Source organism: Impatiens glandulifera, chromosome 1 (assembly GCF_907164915.1).
Source record: "Impatiens glandulifera chromosome 1, dImpGla2.1, whole genome shotgun sequence".
In the NCBI taxonomy this organism is placed as follows: domain Eukaryota; kingdom Viridiplantae; phylum Streptophyta; class Magnoliopsida; order Ericales; family Balsaminaceae; genus Impatiens; species Impatiens glandulifera.
In genome coordinates, this window is record NC_061862.1 from 75,436,233 (window position 1) to 75,454,024 (window position 17,792).

A 17,792-nucleotide genomic window follows, 5' to 3' on the forward strand; every position below is an offset into this window, starting at 1 on the left:
ACTCTCATAGAATAGATGAACTTGTAATACACGTGAAATTCTAATACACTAATTTGAACGCTTAAGCAATATGTGAGCAAGGATAGTTTGAAAGTTCTTACAAAGTTCTTAGTTCAACAGGTTTCAAGGTTGCAAGATTCAAGGAGGCTATTAAAGGTTGAGACAAGTGCTTTATTCGGTTGAGTTGAGTTCTCTTAAATAGGAATATGACAATGATCATATTCTTCTTCTTCAACGGATATATTTCCTTGATAGTACATCGTCTCTTGGATCTGATTGATTGAGAATCGTTGTAGTACTTTCTTGGGATATCTTCTGATCTTGTTTGATAAGAAGTCAACATGACAATTAATTAAGTTCATGATTTTTGAGGAGCAGATCATCATTCATATTTGTCCTCTAATGATTTGGCTATCTGGAATAGTGTGATAAATATCTGCTCCAAGTAGACTGTTTTGGACTTATACCAAAATGGTAGTCTGATCTTCCTTTAGCAGGCTTCTGCTTCCTAAAAGATTTCATCAGACTTATATTAAAATGGAAATACTACAGTCTGATCATGTGAAGGCTCCCTTATGTAATTACCGAAAATGTTATGTGTTGCACTAAAAGGGAAACTGTCGACTGCTCTCAGTATAACTTTGTCTTAGCATAAACCAGGTTCGCCTCTTGGATCTGATCGGTTAAACTACCGATCATATTACCGATTTACCCTTTTTATAAATAACCGGTCAAGTTACCGTTGCATGGATATTACCGATTTCGCTTCCTATAGTGGAAACCGTTCAAATAACCGATTTCGTGTCTTGTATAAAAACCGAAGATTTTACCGAGCAAATTACCGGATCTGCTTTGAGAATAACCGATTAGTTTTACCGATCTTACTGAGCGGTAAAATTGAATTCTTCTACCGAGCCGATTATATAACCGATTGAAAAACCGGTTGCGCCGTCTTTTTATAACCGAGAATTTAATATCGATCAAACTGCTGGTCGATTTACCAATTTCACTTCATAGTATATGACCGATAATTTTACCGGTCAGTTGATTGAGCGGTAAAACCGATTTCTCACTACCGAACCGATTTGCTTCTTGATACATAATTGATAATTTTACCGATCATGTGGCTGAGCAGTAAAACCGTTTTCTACTACCGAACCGGTCTACTACCGGTTTCGTTTCTTGTATAAATGGCCGAATGAAAAGACGATTAGATAAAACCAAATTGCGTCGTTTTTATAACATCGGTCAACTAGGTTGAGCGGTAAAACCGATTGCTTCTTTTTGATAGATAACCAAGCATAGTGCCGATTTGTAAAACTGAAGGAGTAAATTTCTAGTTTCGGTTTTACCGATTCCTGCATTTCTGGTTTTGACAAATACCGAACTTCTTGGCTTTTCGATTTCTTTTTATCATGCACAAATGATGAATTTGATTAGGTTCTTTAGATAATTAATTACTCACTAATTAATTATCTAATTTATCTAACAGTATATGGTCTTTCTTGTACTCATGCCCTGGTTGTTGCTCGTACCCGAAAATTGGATCCTTATGACTTCTGCTCAAGGTAAAAATTGCTCACATGTTTAATCGTTATCTTTAATCTATCTAACCAATTACTCACATGTTTAATCGTTATCTTTAATCTATCTAACCAATTGTTCACATGTTTAATCGTTATATTTTTCAAGTATTACTCAACTGAATCGTGGTTGAATGCATGCGAAGACATGTTATCAAGTTTGTCATGAAGAAACTTGAGATATTCCCGAAAATATCAAGCAATGTATGTGCATAAAACCACCTGTTAAGGTGAAGAAAGGGCGACCAACAACAAAGCGTAGGTCATCCCAAGGTGAGCCTCGTAAGGTCCGAAGACGATGCAATTTTTGAATCCAACAACCAAGAAAACAAGAACTACCCCAACCATTAGAAGGTACCTTCTTTATTCCTCCAGACATGAGAAGGTTTCCATTATCATTCATTGCCAATGCATAACCAGATTCTTTATGCCCTTTGGCAGCAATTGGCACATATCCATGAGAAGGAGTAGGGTGCAAAGAAATATTATTGCTTGAACCAATAGAATGCAGACCGTTGGAATTCCCTAGGCACACAACACCATTTGCATGGTCATCTTCAACCGCATCAGTTGACTTAGAAATGTGCCTAAATGCAGCTTCAAGATCCTACATGAAGACCTCCCCACAAAGGCCTATGATACATAAGTTTGTACTGGTATTAGAATGTCTAACTAACGTAAAAAGCAGATTTACCTAATCAGTTTGAATAAAAGCTTAACTATAAGAAGTAAAGGGTCAAGAGTTTGTTGTCCAAGATATACAAAATGGCTAGAAGGCTTCAATTAGGGACTACATTTTTCATGAAATACCACACATGAAATCATAAAATAATATTCATCCAAATTATTCATACAATACAATTATTCATGCAACATTGTCTTAAGGAAATTTCACACATGAAATCATAAAAAATACATGAAAGTATTGGTTCAAGTTCAAGCAAAAGTCTCATGTTGTTGAGATGATGACTCATGTTGTTGAGATGATGGCTCATGTTGTTAAGATGATGCTCTTGCAGTAGAGGGTGCAAGCATCACTGATTTGCATGTTGTCCTGTTATGACATTAACCACCACAAACTTCTGGATTTACAATATGCGTATTACAATATGCGTGAGCTATTGTAATATGCGTATTACATCAATAACCATTTGTTACATCAACTCACGTATATTATAATATGCGTGAGTAATTGTAATACGTGTATTACAATATGCGTACGTTATTGTAATATGCGTATTACATCAATAACCCTCCGTTACATCAACTCATGCATATTACAATAACCCTTCGTTCTATAATATTTTTACACATCATTACTAGCTCCAACAAACCTTGATATCAAGATTTTGTTTCGAATGGTCGTTGGTAGTTGGTAATGATGTGTAAAAGTCTTGTAGATCATAAAAATGACATAAAAGTCTTATAGATCATAAAAAGAAGATCTCACGTACATTTTAATAACTAATGCGTATTGCAATAACTCACGCATATTGCCTCTCTATAATATTTTCATACATTTGAACCAGCTCCAACAAACCATGATATCAAACCTTGATTTCGTATCGGATGATCTATTGGGAGCTGATCCAAATGTGTAAAAGTCTTATAGATCATAAACATTGCCACTCTATAAGACTTCTACACATTTGAACTAGATCCAATAAACCTTGATATCAAGATCTCGTCTCGAATGGTTTGTTGGGAGATGGTCCAGATGTGTAAAAGTCTTATAGAGATTTCATTGCGAACCTCAATGCTCAAACTTTGTCTAATGCCAGTCCTAGATTTTCTAATGTCAGTCCTAACTCTTCTAATGCCGGTCCTATCTCTTTAAATGTCGGTCCTGACATCACATATCCACCTTCTACCGGTCCTAATCGCCAAGATAATAAATGTACTAACAAAGCTATGAGCCACCGGTCGAATCAAAAGAACCAAAGCATAGATGTTGATTTGGAATCAGACGATAGCACTGACTATGATGAAACTATAATATGCGACCTCGAATATCATAAATCCATGAAGAAGATATCGGCAACAAAGATCAAACCAAAAGCAAAGAGGCATAATTCTTCCAAAACAAGTGCTGAAATTGAAAAGATCGATCAAGAAACTAGATCGAATAATTCTAAAACAGCTAAGAAGGGTAAGAATGAATCGAAAATCAAAGAAAGGAAAAACATGAAGGCAAATAACTCAAGTTCTAAGAAGAATGCTGAAGTAAATCCCAAGGAAACTGTGACACCCGAGGCTAACCCTGAGATATTGAACCTGGGTGCGTTTTCTCCACTCGTTAATCTGGATCCTGAAATACCAATTGATAGTATTCAAAAGAGGAAAACTGATACACAAGAGAAGAGCACTAAAGGGGATATTCTAAAGAAGATCGGAACAATTGAAGACAACGGTTTTGTGGGAAATATAAGGGTTAGATGGGCCGAAAAGAACAAACAAGTCAGGAAAGATAGCATCCCTGAAACAGTCACCTCCTCAGCTCCTCCTACTGCTGCAATTCCTGGCAAAGAAAATACTCAGGCTGATAACAAGGATCTTACTGCTGGTCCAACGTGGTCAATGAGAAAAAACGAAATAGCAAATTTGGCAGGACTGAGAAACCAGATGAAGAAGCTATTTTTCCAAATTAATAAACAAGAGATTACGATGCCCCAAGAAAGAAATGATCAGTTGAATGCTCAGTTCAAAACTCACTATCTAAAGAATTGGAATCTCTTCAACAAAGACCAATATGATGAAGTGATCAAGTGGACGGTTGACGCCATGAAGGAAATTTCGAAATGTAATAAAACAAAAGTGTACACTATCATGAGCAACCCAAATAAAACTTGGCAAGAAGGAAAGGTGTGGAATGGAAATGCCATGAGCGATCCAGAAAAGGGAAAATTCCAGATAGACACCTTATTCCCAAAGGTAATTACACTTGATCATCCTCACCGATTTGAGCTCCCACCCGAAATTGAAGAAAAATGTGTCAAGGCATGGGAGTTTGTCATAGTTGGTCATTTTATGGGCAACATGAAAGCACCATTTGCTGAGGTTAAAAGAACGTTGATGGGTCAGTGGGAATCCTCTGGTCTAGAGAGGATCACAATCAATGATCACGGATTCTACTTTCTATCCTTCAGGAATGGAAGCGAAATAAAGTCGATCATAGAGAGCGAATATACTTTTATCAGGGGAAAAAGATTCAAGTTGTACAAGTGGAGCGAGGAACTTAATACTAATCATAGACCGCCTGAACTTGAACAAATCTGGGTAAATCTCAAGAATGTTCCACCACACATGTGCAACCCGATGGGCATGGCCTATATTTCAAGCATTATAGGCAAACCACTTATGTTTGACCCAGCAATGGAAGGTTATGAGCGTGCATCTGTGGCCAGAGTTAGTGTCGAAATCCATCCAAGTAGCTCTCTTCCAATCAAGCTTGAACTTAAAGATAGACTGGGAAATTTATTTGACATTGGAGTACAATACGAATGGAAACCAAATCGATGTATATGGTGTATCACTTTCACACACGCTACGAATAAATGTCCAATCAATAATAATCTAAAATCGAAGGCCAATAACAACACTCAAGTAAGCGATATCAATGACTCTAACCAGGCTCAGGTTGAGAGAAATATGAACAGGTCTGAACTTAACAGCAATGAACGCACTAAGGATGATAAGATGGGCAACCAAAAGCAAGAACAGATAAGGGTAAGGAAGAAGATAGGAAAAAGAATGAAGTGGGTAAGGGTACAAGCTGACCCTACTAACGTTGATCATATTGGTCATGTTCAGGGCACCGGTCCTAGGGATTCTGTTTTCTCAAGAATAGGTCCTATTCAAAATGTCAGTCCTGGTCAGGGTATCGGTCCTGATAAAGCTGGACATAGACACACCGGTCCTAGAGCTTCTCATAAAGCTACTGTTCCTAGCCATATTGACCATATTAAGTCTGGTCTTGGACTTGTTGATCATGAAACTACTCAAGCTACCGGACTTGCTACTACAGGTCTTAATGAAAAGTGTGCAACCATTGCTGATCCCGGCTATATTGGTCCTAATACTGGCACAAGTCCTATTATTGTGGATGATACTATTGTTGGTTCTAACTCCACCGATCCCAATACTGATCAAAGAACTGGTCTTGAAGTAACTACATGTCCTAGTTCCAAAGTTTCTGAAATTCAAAGATCTATGGGACGGGGAATACTTGGCCCATATGAAACAAGCAAAATTGGATCTGAAGGCACTCCAATAGGTCGTGAGTCTACTCTTCACAGTTCTAGGAATGCAAGCAGGAACCTAAAAAACAATGTCATCAAAATTCGAAATGACCTGACCCTTGGGCTCAGAGCCACCTTTCGAGATGATGAACAGGAGAATCTTGGAATAAGTAATAAAGAAGCTCTTGAAAATGGACTGGGAAATCTTGGGTTTTGTGAAATCAAAAGATCAAGTGCAGAAGAAGACAATTTGGTATTGAATAAGGCAGTGAGCCTTAATTCTAAAGTAGGGCGAATAAAAACCGATAACAAACATGAATCTAGTAGTGAAGAGGTTCAAAGTCAGAAAAAATCTACTAAAGCAGAAAAAGATGAAAATCGAAGACAAAGCAGAAAGATCCTGGATCCAGAAGCTACTAAATCTATCACGGGAGAAGATGAGATCTACATGAGGCAACCCTCACTCAATGGCAATAGTATTCCATGTAATCAAACTGTAGCCATTGAGGATAGTGAGGCAAGTGATGCTTATGATTTCTCTGATAAAGAGGTCCAGGACAGTCTGGAAAGTCAGGAACCCAACACTTATATTCATTCATGAATATAGTGACATGGAACATAAGGGGACTCAATGACCCTCTAAAATGTAAAGAAATCAGGAGGATCATTAAGAATCAGAAGATCACTATTATGGGTATTCTTGAGACAAAAGTCAAAAGTCAGAACGTTGAGAAGGTTAGTAAACTGTGTATTGATAGTAGCTGGGAAATCATTCATAACTCAAATGACAAAACGGGCAGAATCTGGGTTATTTGGGATAACAAAGTTGTTGAGGTGATGACTCTTTTTTCGAATGATCAAGCAATCCTGGTGGAGGTCAAAGACAGAATCACAAGAATCGTGTTTAATCTTGCTATTATCTATGGTAGCAACTCAAGCACGGAAAGAAGACTCCTCTGGAATTGTCTTAGAAATTGGATCGGTATTGATAAATCTTGGGCTGTCCTCGGTGATTACAACGTAACTAGAAACGAATCTGATCGTAGCCTAGAATCTGAAATTACTCGGGATATGATTGAATTTAATGACTGCATCAGAGATATGGGTTGTATCGAGCCTACTAATTCTAGGAACTTCTTCACTTGGTCTTCTACGAGAGGGAATGAACAAATTAGAAAAAGTAGAATTGACAGATGTCTGGTAAATGAGAACTGGATTAACCAATTTCCGAGAAGTCAACTTCATGTTTTGAATCCGGGTATATCTAATCACTGCCCGATTAAATTGTTCTGTGAAAAGGAAGAAAGGTTCAAAAGGCCCTTTAAATTTTTCAATTTTTGGATGGATAACGATAAATTCAAGGGTATCCACAAAAGTGTATGGTCAACAGATGTCAAAGGTTCCAACATGTACAGGGTTTCTGAGAAGCTTAAACTCCTGAAGAATCATCTCCAAAGCTTTGACAAGAAGAAGTTCAGCAATATCTCCAATAGAGTTCTGGCTGCTAGAGAAGAACTGGAAGAGGTTCAGAAAAAGTTATTAATGGATGATAGTGATGAACAACTCAATGAAACAGAAAGATATGCGCTTGAAAACTTCAGGAAGCTGAGTCTGCTTGAAGAGAATTTTGTTAGACAGAAATCAAGACAGAGCTGGCTTTCGTTGGGTGACAAAAACACAGCTTTCTTCTACAGAAAATGCAAGGCTAGAAACATGAGAAACAATGTGTACAGGCTGAAGAATGATGATGGTGAATATGTTCAGGGTCAAAAGGGTGTCCAAGATCTGGCTATTGATTTCTATAAGCAGCTTATGGGTACAAGAAAGCAGCATCAAAGTCACCTGAATACCTTGTATCAAATTATTGATAGGAAAATCTCTGCAGAAGATAGTCGCGAGTTGATAAGGGTGGTCACGAAGGTTGAGGTTAAATAAGCTCTGTTTAGTATTGATGGGAATAAAAGTCCGGGTCCTGATGGGTTTAATGCACAGTTCTTCAAAGATAATTGGTCGGTTGTGGGTAAAGATGTTACTGATGGGGTTCTGGAGTTTTTCAAAAACAGGAAGATGTTAAAGCAATGGAATACATCGGTCCTAACCTTGATCCCCAAAACTGCGGTACCTGAGAAAGTACAAGATTTCAGACCAATTTCCTGCTGCAATGTGATTTATAAAATAATTTCCAAAATCATTTCTAAACGTTTTAAAAATGTTATAGGAAAAATAATAAATCTTAATCAATCTGCATTCATCCCCGGTAGGACAATCTCTCATAATATTCTTCTCATGCAGAGCCTATTAAAAGGCTACGGGAAAAAGAAAATATCCCCGAGAGTGGCTTTTAAAATAGATATCAAGAAAGCTTTTGACTCTGTTAGATGGGAAGCCATTCGAGACTTTCTGGTTGTTTCTGCTTTTCCTATGATTTTTATCGATTGGATTATGCAATGCGTTTCATCATCATGCTTTGTTGTTAGCGTCAATGGAGTTCACAGAGGCTATTTCAAAGGTGAAAACGGGGTAAGGCAAGGGGACCCCCTCTCTTCTTACCTTTTCGTAGCTATCATGGCGATCTTTGAGAGCATCTTCGCGATGTTCCGAAAGAATCGTCCATACATCTTTCACCCATTCTGTGAGATAGAGGAGGTAACAAATTTATGCTTTGCTGACGATTTGTTCATTCTAGCGCACGCGGACGTTGATTCCATTAAAACTATTAGGGCTGCACTAACGTTCTTTTCTGAGGTAACAGGTTTAACTATTAATGAAAGCAAAAGTGTGGCATTTTATGGAGGCGTGAAGGACGAAACAAAACAGGACATCTTCAACATCATGGGCATCAAGGAAGGCAGATTTCCCATAAGGTACTTAGGAATTCCGTTAACTGCAAAGCAGATCGAGATCTCACACTGCAAGCCGCTGATTGAAAAGGTAAAAAACACGATATCTGGCTGGGCAGCGAAAAAACTTTCTTATGCAGGGAGGATCGAACTTATCAAAACCGTGGTTATGGGCATAGTTGGCTATTGGGAGCAGCAAATGGTCATTCCGAAGAAGGTAATGAAGGAACTCGACACACTGATGAGAAACTTTATCTGGGGAAATAGTGGAAGAGGAGGAAAGAAAGTCAAATGGACCGCTCTCTGCAAACCGAAGGACGAGGGAGGCATCGACTTGAAGAACTGTATCGAGTGGAACAAGGCTCTAACCTTCAAGCATCTGTGGGCTTTGAAGCGCAATCAGGAGTCACTATGGATCAAATGGGTGCATACGAGATTTATGAAACACGAAACCAGCATCTGGACCTGCAAAATTCACGAAGGTATGAGCTGGTCTCTAAAAAAGATTCTTAAACTAAGAAGCGATATTGCAGATCTTTATGACATCCGACTAGGGGACGGGAAATGCACTCTATTCTGGCACGACCCTTGGTTTGAAAACCAGCCCATCATCAACAAGGAGCAGTTTCAAAATACTCGTATCAGAAGGGACTGCGCAAAAGCGAAAATCAGAGACATCAAATACGGGAATTGGAACTTGCTCTTGAGAAGAATTCCAGAAGGAAAGAGGATACTTGATCATATAAGTAACATACAACTACACGACAGACCGGATATTCATGAATGGAAAGCTGAGGACAATGGGAAGCTGGTATTGAAGAAAATATGGGAGGTAATCCGGGAAAAAGCGCAGAAAGTAGAATGGGCTCCTCTTGTATGGTCAACGAAGATTATCCCTCGACACCAGTTCATCCTATGGCTCGCCTTCTGGGAAAGACTCAACACATGTGATCGTATCAGTAAGTATATGAGCATCCCGGACGCGAGCTGTCTTCTATGCATAGGAAATGAAGAAACCATAGATCACCTATTCAGGAGCTGTTGTATTGCTTCGGAGCTTTGGGACAGATTCTATAAAAGTCTGGAGCTGATCAGTTTCCCGAGCGAATGGAATGAAATCAAAGAAGCGGCACTACTCAAAGCCAAGGGAAATAGATTTGCAACAAGCGTGTTCAAGTGCGGCTTTGGAGCAGTGGTGTATAACATTTGGCAAGAACGGAATGCAAGGGTATATGACGGAACCCGCATGAGCATTGACGAGTTATGGAAAGATATTGTATCGGATTGTAGCGCCCTCGCGGGAACGTGGAGAGGAATTCCAAGCACGGAGCAGAACTGGAATATCTGCAGGAACTGGAATTTACCGTTTTTAAACTCACTAGAATTAAAAGCATTGTAAACAGATAATTCATTTACGTTTTTAGCTTTTATTCAGAATGTTACGACTTCAAAATCATTCTAGGCCTATCTAGAATGATCTCTTAAACTCGTGGTTTTTTTTCCCGTTTTTGGGAATTTTTAATGAAATGACGCTAAGTCGTTTTCCCCCAAAAAAAAAAAAAAAAAAAACTTTGCCTTCATATATAGAAGTGTAAAGGACATAAAAAGAAGTGTTTCAATAATGTGAACATATTATTTCAATGATGTCAATATATTGTTTCAATAATTACAACAACTTATGCAGATTACAACAACACACGCGGATTATAACAACTCAAAAGACTATCACATACAAAAATAACAATTCATGGATCTATAATTTGGTTGAACAACATGACTACCCATTTTTGTCTAAAAAAAGTCATGTTATCTGATACCACATTTTTTAGACCAAGTTTAACAGTCAGGTACTCTATATACATTAATACAAATACGCCACAGTCCCCATTTAATTTTTGCTTTTGGGACTTTTGGGTGTGGGATTCTATGAAATGGAAAACTATCTAGGGTCATCTTAGGATACCTGACAATTTCCACTTCAGACATTGCTTGTTTAAGAAAGTACGGAATCATTTCACATATGGGTTGCATGAATTGTTCAAAATTTTCGCCCTTGAAAATTGACTGATCACAATCGTACACGTCAATTCTCCATTCTGTAAGTCGCACAACACACAGTACCTAATGAAAAATCTCAAGGTTGAGTGGAACGTAAATGTCATCAACCGTGCTCCACATCAGCATATGTCTGTCCTCCCCACCCCGGTAGTACTCTATAAATTTTGTATCAAAAGAAAAGACTTTTCGATCTTAAAAAACTGTTCATATTATGAGGACAACATAGTAGTTAGATGGACATCGACAATTGTGAAATCCTTAGTGTAAGTCTTAGGGTAAGTGGCTGCTTTTTTCTTAGTAGAAAACATGCGCATTGATCTCCTGCACAATACACGTGAATAATACAATAAGCATGATGCCACAATACGCGTGAATTATACAAAATGCGTGAATCATACTCTATATTGAAGAATACCTCATCAGTGAGCCACTTAGCTTTCCTCAACATTGTATTGAAGATTCTATAGGTTGTAGAGCAAGTATTTACACCCACCATTTTAAATTCATTTGTTTTCCTCAACAAACTCATCAACTCTTTCAGCAGTTTCAGATCAAATTTCACCAAATGATCGACCTTGATTGGATCTTTGACCCTCATTTTTTTTTCTGAAGGGTCGGTGTAGGGAGTAAGTAGTTTCGACCTCAACCTCTTTCTCTTATATTGGACTGCAGTATTCTTCACTTCCACCACATCCTCTTCCTCCTTGTCTACCTTTTTCTCCACCTTCTTGTCCACCTTCTCCACAGATACATCCTCCTCCTCCTTGTCTACCTTCTTCTCCACCTTATTATTCTTCTCCACAAATACATCCTCCTCCTCCTCCTCCTTGTCTTCCTTCTTCTCCACCTTCTTATTTTGCACCTTCTTCTTCTCCAGATTCCAGACTCCACCTTCACATTCTTCTTGTCCTCCTTCTTCTTCTCCAAATCCTTCTTCTCCACCACCATCACATCCACCTTCTCCTTCACCAGATCTTCCTCAATCTTTTGATTGTCTTCCTCAATCTTCTCAAAATCCTCATCTTTCTCCAAATCCTCATACTTCATCACCGTAATCTTCTCATTCACCACATCTTCCTCCACCTTCTCATTCACCGGATCCATAAAATAATACAAAAAATTAGACAAAATGCGTAAAACAATACAAAGAATTAGACAAAATACGTGAATTGTACATACATCATCCTTCAGCACCACATCCTCCTCCACCTTATCATTCATCTTATCAGCCACATCCTCAATCTTCTCATTAAACTTTTGCACATCATCAATTTTATGTGAATTGTACAAAAAAATAGACAAAATACGTGAATTAGATAAAATGTGTGAATTGTATATACCTCATCCTTCAGCACAACATCATTCTCATTCATCACATTTTCTTTCACCTTCTCATTCACCTTATCCACCACATCATTCAACTTTTGCACATCATCATACTTGATGACCACATCCTTCTCATTCACATTTTCCACATCCTCAATCTTATTAAACTTCTGAACATCATCAATATTATGTGAATTGTTCCAAAAATTAGACAAAGTGCATGAATTAGGCAAAATGCATGAATTAAACAATATGCATAAATTGTACATACCTCAATCTTCTCACCATTCATCACATCTTTCTCCACCATCTCATTCACCTTATCCACCACATGATTCAACTTCTACACATCATCATCTTTGAGGACCACATCCTTATCATTCACCTTCTCCACATCCTCCACATCCTCAATCTCATTAAACTTCTGCACATCATCAATATTATGTGAATTGTAAAAAAAATTAGACAAAATGCGTGAATTGTACATACCTCAAATTTTTCACCATTCATCACATCTTCCTCCACCATCTCAATCACCTTATCCACCCCATCCTCAATCTGCACATCATCATCCTTGAGGACCACATCCTCCACATTCTCCACATCCCCAATCTCATTAAACTTCTGCACATCATCAATATATTGTGAATTGTACAAAAGGAGTGAATTAGAAAAAATATGTGAATTGTACAAAAGGCGTGAATTGTACAAAATGCGTGAATTTTACATACCCCAATCTTCTCATTCATCACATCTTCCTTTACCATCTCATTCACAAAATCCTCAATTAACACATTCACATTTTTTCAATCTTCCTCATTCACCAGATCCTCATCCTTCTCCTCCAACATATCCTCATCCTTGTCTTCCTCATTCACCTTCTCCACATCCTCATCCTTGTCTTCCAAGAAATCCTCATCCCAGTCTTCCAAAATATACTCATCCTTGTCTTCCTCATTTACCTTCTCCACACACTCATCCTTGTCTTCCTCATTTACCTTCTCCACACACTCATCCTTGTCTTCCTCATTTACCTTCTCCACACACTCATCCTTGTCTTCTTCAATCTTCTCTTTGTCTTCATCATCATTATCCACCACCACATCCAAGATCTCCACCAGCTTATTCTTGTCGTTCTTCTTCTTCTCCACCACCACATCCAAGATCTCGACCACCTTCTTCTTTTCATTCTTCTTCTTCTTCTTCTCCACCTTCACATTCTTCTTCTTCTCTACAAACACATCCACATATTCCTCCTCAATCTTATGTGAATTATACAAATAATTAGACAAAAAACTTGAACTTATAAAAAAGCATGAATGTAAATTGTACATACATCATCCTTGTCTTCCTCCTTCACCTCAACATGCTCCTCCTTCTTCGACTTCAATCTTCTCTTTCTTTGTTCCTTCTCTAGGGTGGCTAATAATATGTCAAATTGTTCTTGTAGTTGTAGTTGGTTCAACATCTCTTTTATGAGATTTATTTTAGTTTTTAGTTCATTTACCTCATTCGTCAGTTGATCCAATCTATCCATCATGGGGATCTGTTGATGTTGGAGTCATTTGAGGGTCATCGTCATCTTGGGGATCTGTTGATGTTGGAGTCATTTGAGAGCCATCATCATCTGCTTGAGTCCTGGTGGCGCTCTCGGCAGAATAAGAGGTGTTAGGGTTGGGGGAAGGAATGCGGTTCTTCTCCTTAGAGAAGGTTTGGCTGGAATAGGATGAGAGGTGCTGGGGTGAGTAATTTGTCTTTTCTTCCTCATGTCAGGTTTGGGAGGAACTACATCTTCAATCTCTTCATGTTTCCTCCTTTTAGAATCAAGTTCAAATAATGAATCATACAAATTACCTCATATATCTTTAAACTCCTCCTCACCATATAAGATTTTTTCCTCTTCAGACACTTCCATATTTTTTGACAATCTTGCCTTGCAAGGCAGTGTAAAGGTCAGAGGCGGTGCTCTTCTTTCTAGATTTGTATAAAGTGATCATTGGGAAGAGAGGCTCATGTGCTTGAAGCATCCTCTAGGCAAGTTTAGGGGAAAAAGTTTTGATAACCTCATAGATCCACACTTGAAAGGCTAGTGCGAACCCAAATACGGTATAAGAAACATCGACCTTCATGTCTTTCTTTTTCTTCCCCATGGCTTTCTTCTTGTCCAGATATATCGACCTGACGTGTTATAGGTCCCTTTTAAAACCCTTCATGGTTGCTCTGAAGGACAACTTTCCCCATGAAAATGGAGGAAAGTGTCGATGTCCTCGACCATGCGGAGGAGTTTGATATTTATTATTCTTCTTGGGTCATGGGTGAAGAGATAATGGCAAACCAGGAATACCAGCCCCAACTTTCATGCATCTTCTTATCAGAGCGGGACACAAATCTTGAGTGAAGGTCTCATGTTCTAACAATCATATTACTTTTAAAATATTTTACCACCAAAGGTGGACATTCTTCAACTTGATTGAAAATGGTTTCCACCGTAGGGAATCTCCCAAATTTGAAGCTTGTGACCAAGGCATACTCTTTCATCCCGAAGCACAACTCCTCTTCATTCACGAGGAACTTCATCTGCTTAGAATTTGAGCTGCTATTCTTGAGGAGCATTTGATGGATTATCGTTCATGAGAACCGCATTGACGTGACTCCTTTGAATAAAAACCGGAATTAGGTTTGTTCTACCATTTCTATTAGATCCATTATAACAAACTTGGTGGCAACGTTTGACAGATTGGCTTTCCATGAGACCCTAGCAACAAACTAGGAATTATGGTTGACTCCAACTACAAAAAAAAGGAACAACAAGTAAGTAAAAAACAAACAACATTGGAGTAAGCATAACAACTCAAGTAAGCAATATTAGACAATACGCGAAAATTGGATAAACCATAACAAACAATTCAAATCAAGTTGCAATACACATACATTTCAAAATACACATACGTACAATGCTCGTGAAGTAGCAATACACGGATATTAAAAACCCTAAACCATGCATGCGTATAAAATAAGAACATTACAATACACTGATGTAGATGTAATACACGAATATTGATGGAACATCGGATAAGCAACATCATATACACATAAACCCTAAAATCTAAGGATTATCCATCAATATCCATTAGTATACACATAAATGCCAAAATAATAAGAACATTACACGTAAACCCTAAACCTTAAACTCACCTGAATATAGAAACAGAGAGATGGACGAACAAATGAAGATATTAACCAAAATAAAAAAATGAACCAAATGGATGAAAAGACCGAAACAATTATAAATGTTTGTATCCGAATTTTGGTCAATTCATAATTTTTTTTTTGTAAAGAGTACGGATCTGAGTTCTGGCGTTTCGGTTGACAAATTAGATAAAAAAAAATTCGTTTAACAGGCCCATATGTATGTATTATAATTAAATAATTGTTTAGTATATTTTCAAAAAGTGATTGTTTTCTTAAGATAAAATTTAAATCTGGTTTGATCAATTTATTTAATTTAATTTTATCATTTCTTTTATATGACATTATTATCCTTCTAATCATTAAATCACTAATGTAATTAATTAAACTTTTAAAATATTTTTACTTTATTTTATTAATTTTTAACTAAAAAATATTGTAATAACTAAACTAATTAAAAATTCAAATAATTTTTTTATCATTATTAAATAAACTCTTAAAATTTATTATTATATTATGATAAAATAAATTATTATTTTTAATTAAAAGAATTTAATATTTTAATTAATAAATGAAGTAATATTATATATGATAAAATATACGAAATAATAATGGATTAATTTGAAATTATTTAAAAAATTCAAATTTTTTTTTTAATTATTTGAATAATCTATTAGATTATTTAAATAATTGATTACGTTTAATAAAGAAACTTTTCTATTCAGATTTGATTTGGTTCTAATGACAATGAAATGAGTTATTATTACATTTTTTCTCTGAAAATAATGATCTATTACACTTTTTCAACTATATCTTAAATTATTACACTGGAGAAAAAAAATTAACGTTGAATATTAATATTGACATAGTATTAGAACAACATATATAAAATGACATATGTGCCCTACAAGGAATTCATTAATTTATATTGGCTATTAAAAAATGAAAACACATTGAAGAATCGATCTGGTTGGACAAAAGAGCGAATTCAAGATTTTTTTTTCCACTGCGCTGAAAATATTATTTATATATATATATATATATATATATATATATATATTTTATATTTTAAATTCAATGGACGTTTTAACATTAATATAAGTTAACTTTTTAACTAATTAATATATATATATAATATGATGCTGAGTAAATGAATACTTGAGTCGGGTGGGTTGACCCACCCATAAACTTAAAACAGTTAAAAATAAAATTAAAAATGTTATTCATAATTTTTTTAATAGTTATTTATATTATTATTCGTGCAATAAATAAAAAACATTAATCAAATCGTTCCATGAATATCCTACTAAAATAAAATAAATATATAAAATCTAATCAAAGATAATAAGAATATTTCATTTAAAAAAGAAATTTATAAATTTAAAACTATATAATTGAAGAAAAATTAAGTTTAAAAATATAAAAGTTAAATTTTAAATAAAAAACTAAAATAATAATAAAATTACAAATGAGGAAGAGGCCAAGATTTGATCACCTGACCTCCCCATTATAATTTCTATTCAATGCCAACTGAACTATACATAATATTTATTATTCATATACATATACATATATTTTGTTTAAAAATTCTACCCTAGGCTAGAGCCACAACCCGCCACGTCGCTCCGCCGTTGGTTGGACAGAACAGTACAAGCAAATGAAATGACGAAGAAGAAGATGAGAAGAAAGGATAAAAAAAAGTGTTATTTAGTAGTTTTTTTCTCTTTAATATTTTATTATAAATAACTTTTTAAAATTTTAATATATTAATTTATATTTTTACATATATATATATAAATATGTAAGTTTGTTAAATATATATATAATTAATTTTTAATTTAAAAAAGATATATATATATATATATAATTTAAAATATATATGTAAAAAAGTGAAAAAAAATATTCTTATAAATGCAATAATAAATGAATGTAATTATATATGACTTTTGATTTTTCATATTCTATCATCAATAAAACATTTCATTTCATATTCCTAGGACATATACGTAACATGGTATATACACTGATTTGGACAAGCAATACATTTTTTTCTCCATTTAACTTTCTCAGGTTCTTTGTCTTCTTAGTTTATAATAAGTTAACAGCGAGTCTCTCGTTTCCGAAGCATAGGTCAATGCTCCTTCCTCGTCCGTGGTAGTCAAGTTTCGTGCCTCATTTGCGAAAGTTAAGTCGATCGAGGTTGACAATGATATTCTCGAAAACTTTCAATCTTATTTATTTTATCTCACGATTTCATGTCGAACCTCGCGAAATTGAAATTCACAACTCTTGATATCACCGAAAAGAATTACTTTTCATGAATTTTAGATGCTGAAATTCATCTTGCCGCTAATGGTCTTGGAAATACCATCAAAGATGAAAACACCACTTCCGACCAAGATAAGGCCGAAGCAATGATATTGCTTCGTCGTCATCTTCACGAAGGTTTAAGAATTGAGTATCTCACTATGAAAGATTAATTGGTCCTATGGAATAATTTGAAAGAAATATACGATCATTCTTCCAAAAGCTCAATTTTAAGGTCTCCAGTCCTAAGG

The 17,792-nt window shown here is 36.0% G+C and overlaps 1 protein-coding gene across 1 annotated transcript; it reads right to left on the reverse strand.

Annotated features, from left to right (window-relative positions):
- Positions 1-1,746: 1,746 nt before the first annotated feature.
- Positions 1,747-12,812, reverse strand: LOC124932784 (golgin subfamily A member 6-like protein 22). Its single transcript, XM_047473466.1, has 9 exons — positions 12,777-12,812; positions 12,535-12,669; positions 12,431-12,469; positions 12,317-12,388; positions 12,060-12,215; positions 11,899-11,973; positions 11,611-11,802; positions 11,135-11,566; positions 1,747-2,190 (listed from the first exon to the last, which is right to left on the reverse strand). Exons 1-9 carry the CDS (start codon positions 12,810-12,812, stop codon positions 1,747-1,749), a joined length of 1,581 nt encoding a protein of 526 aa, XP_047329422.1.
- Positions 12,813-17,792: the final 4,980 nt, after the last annotated feature.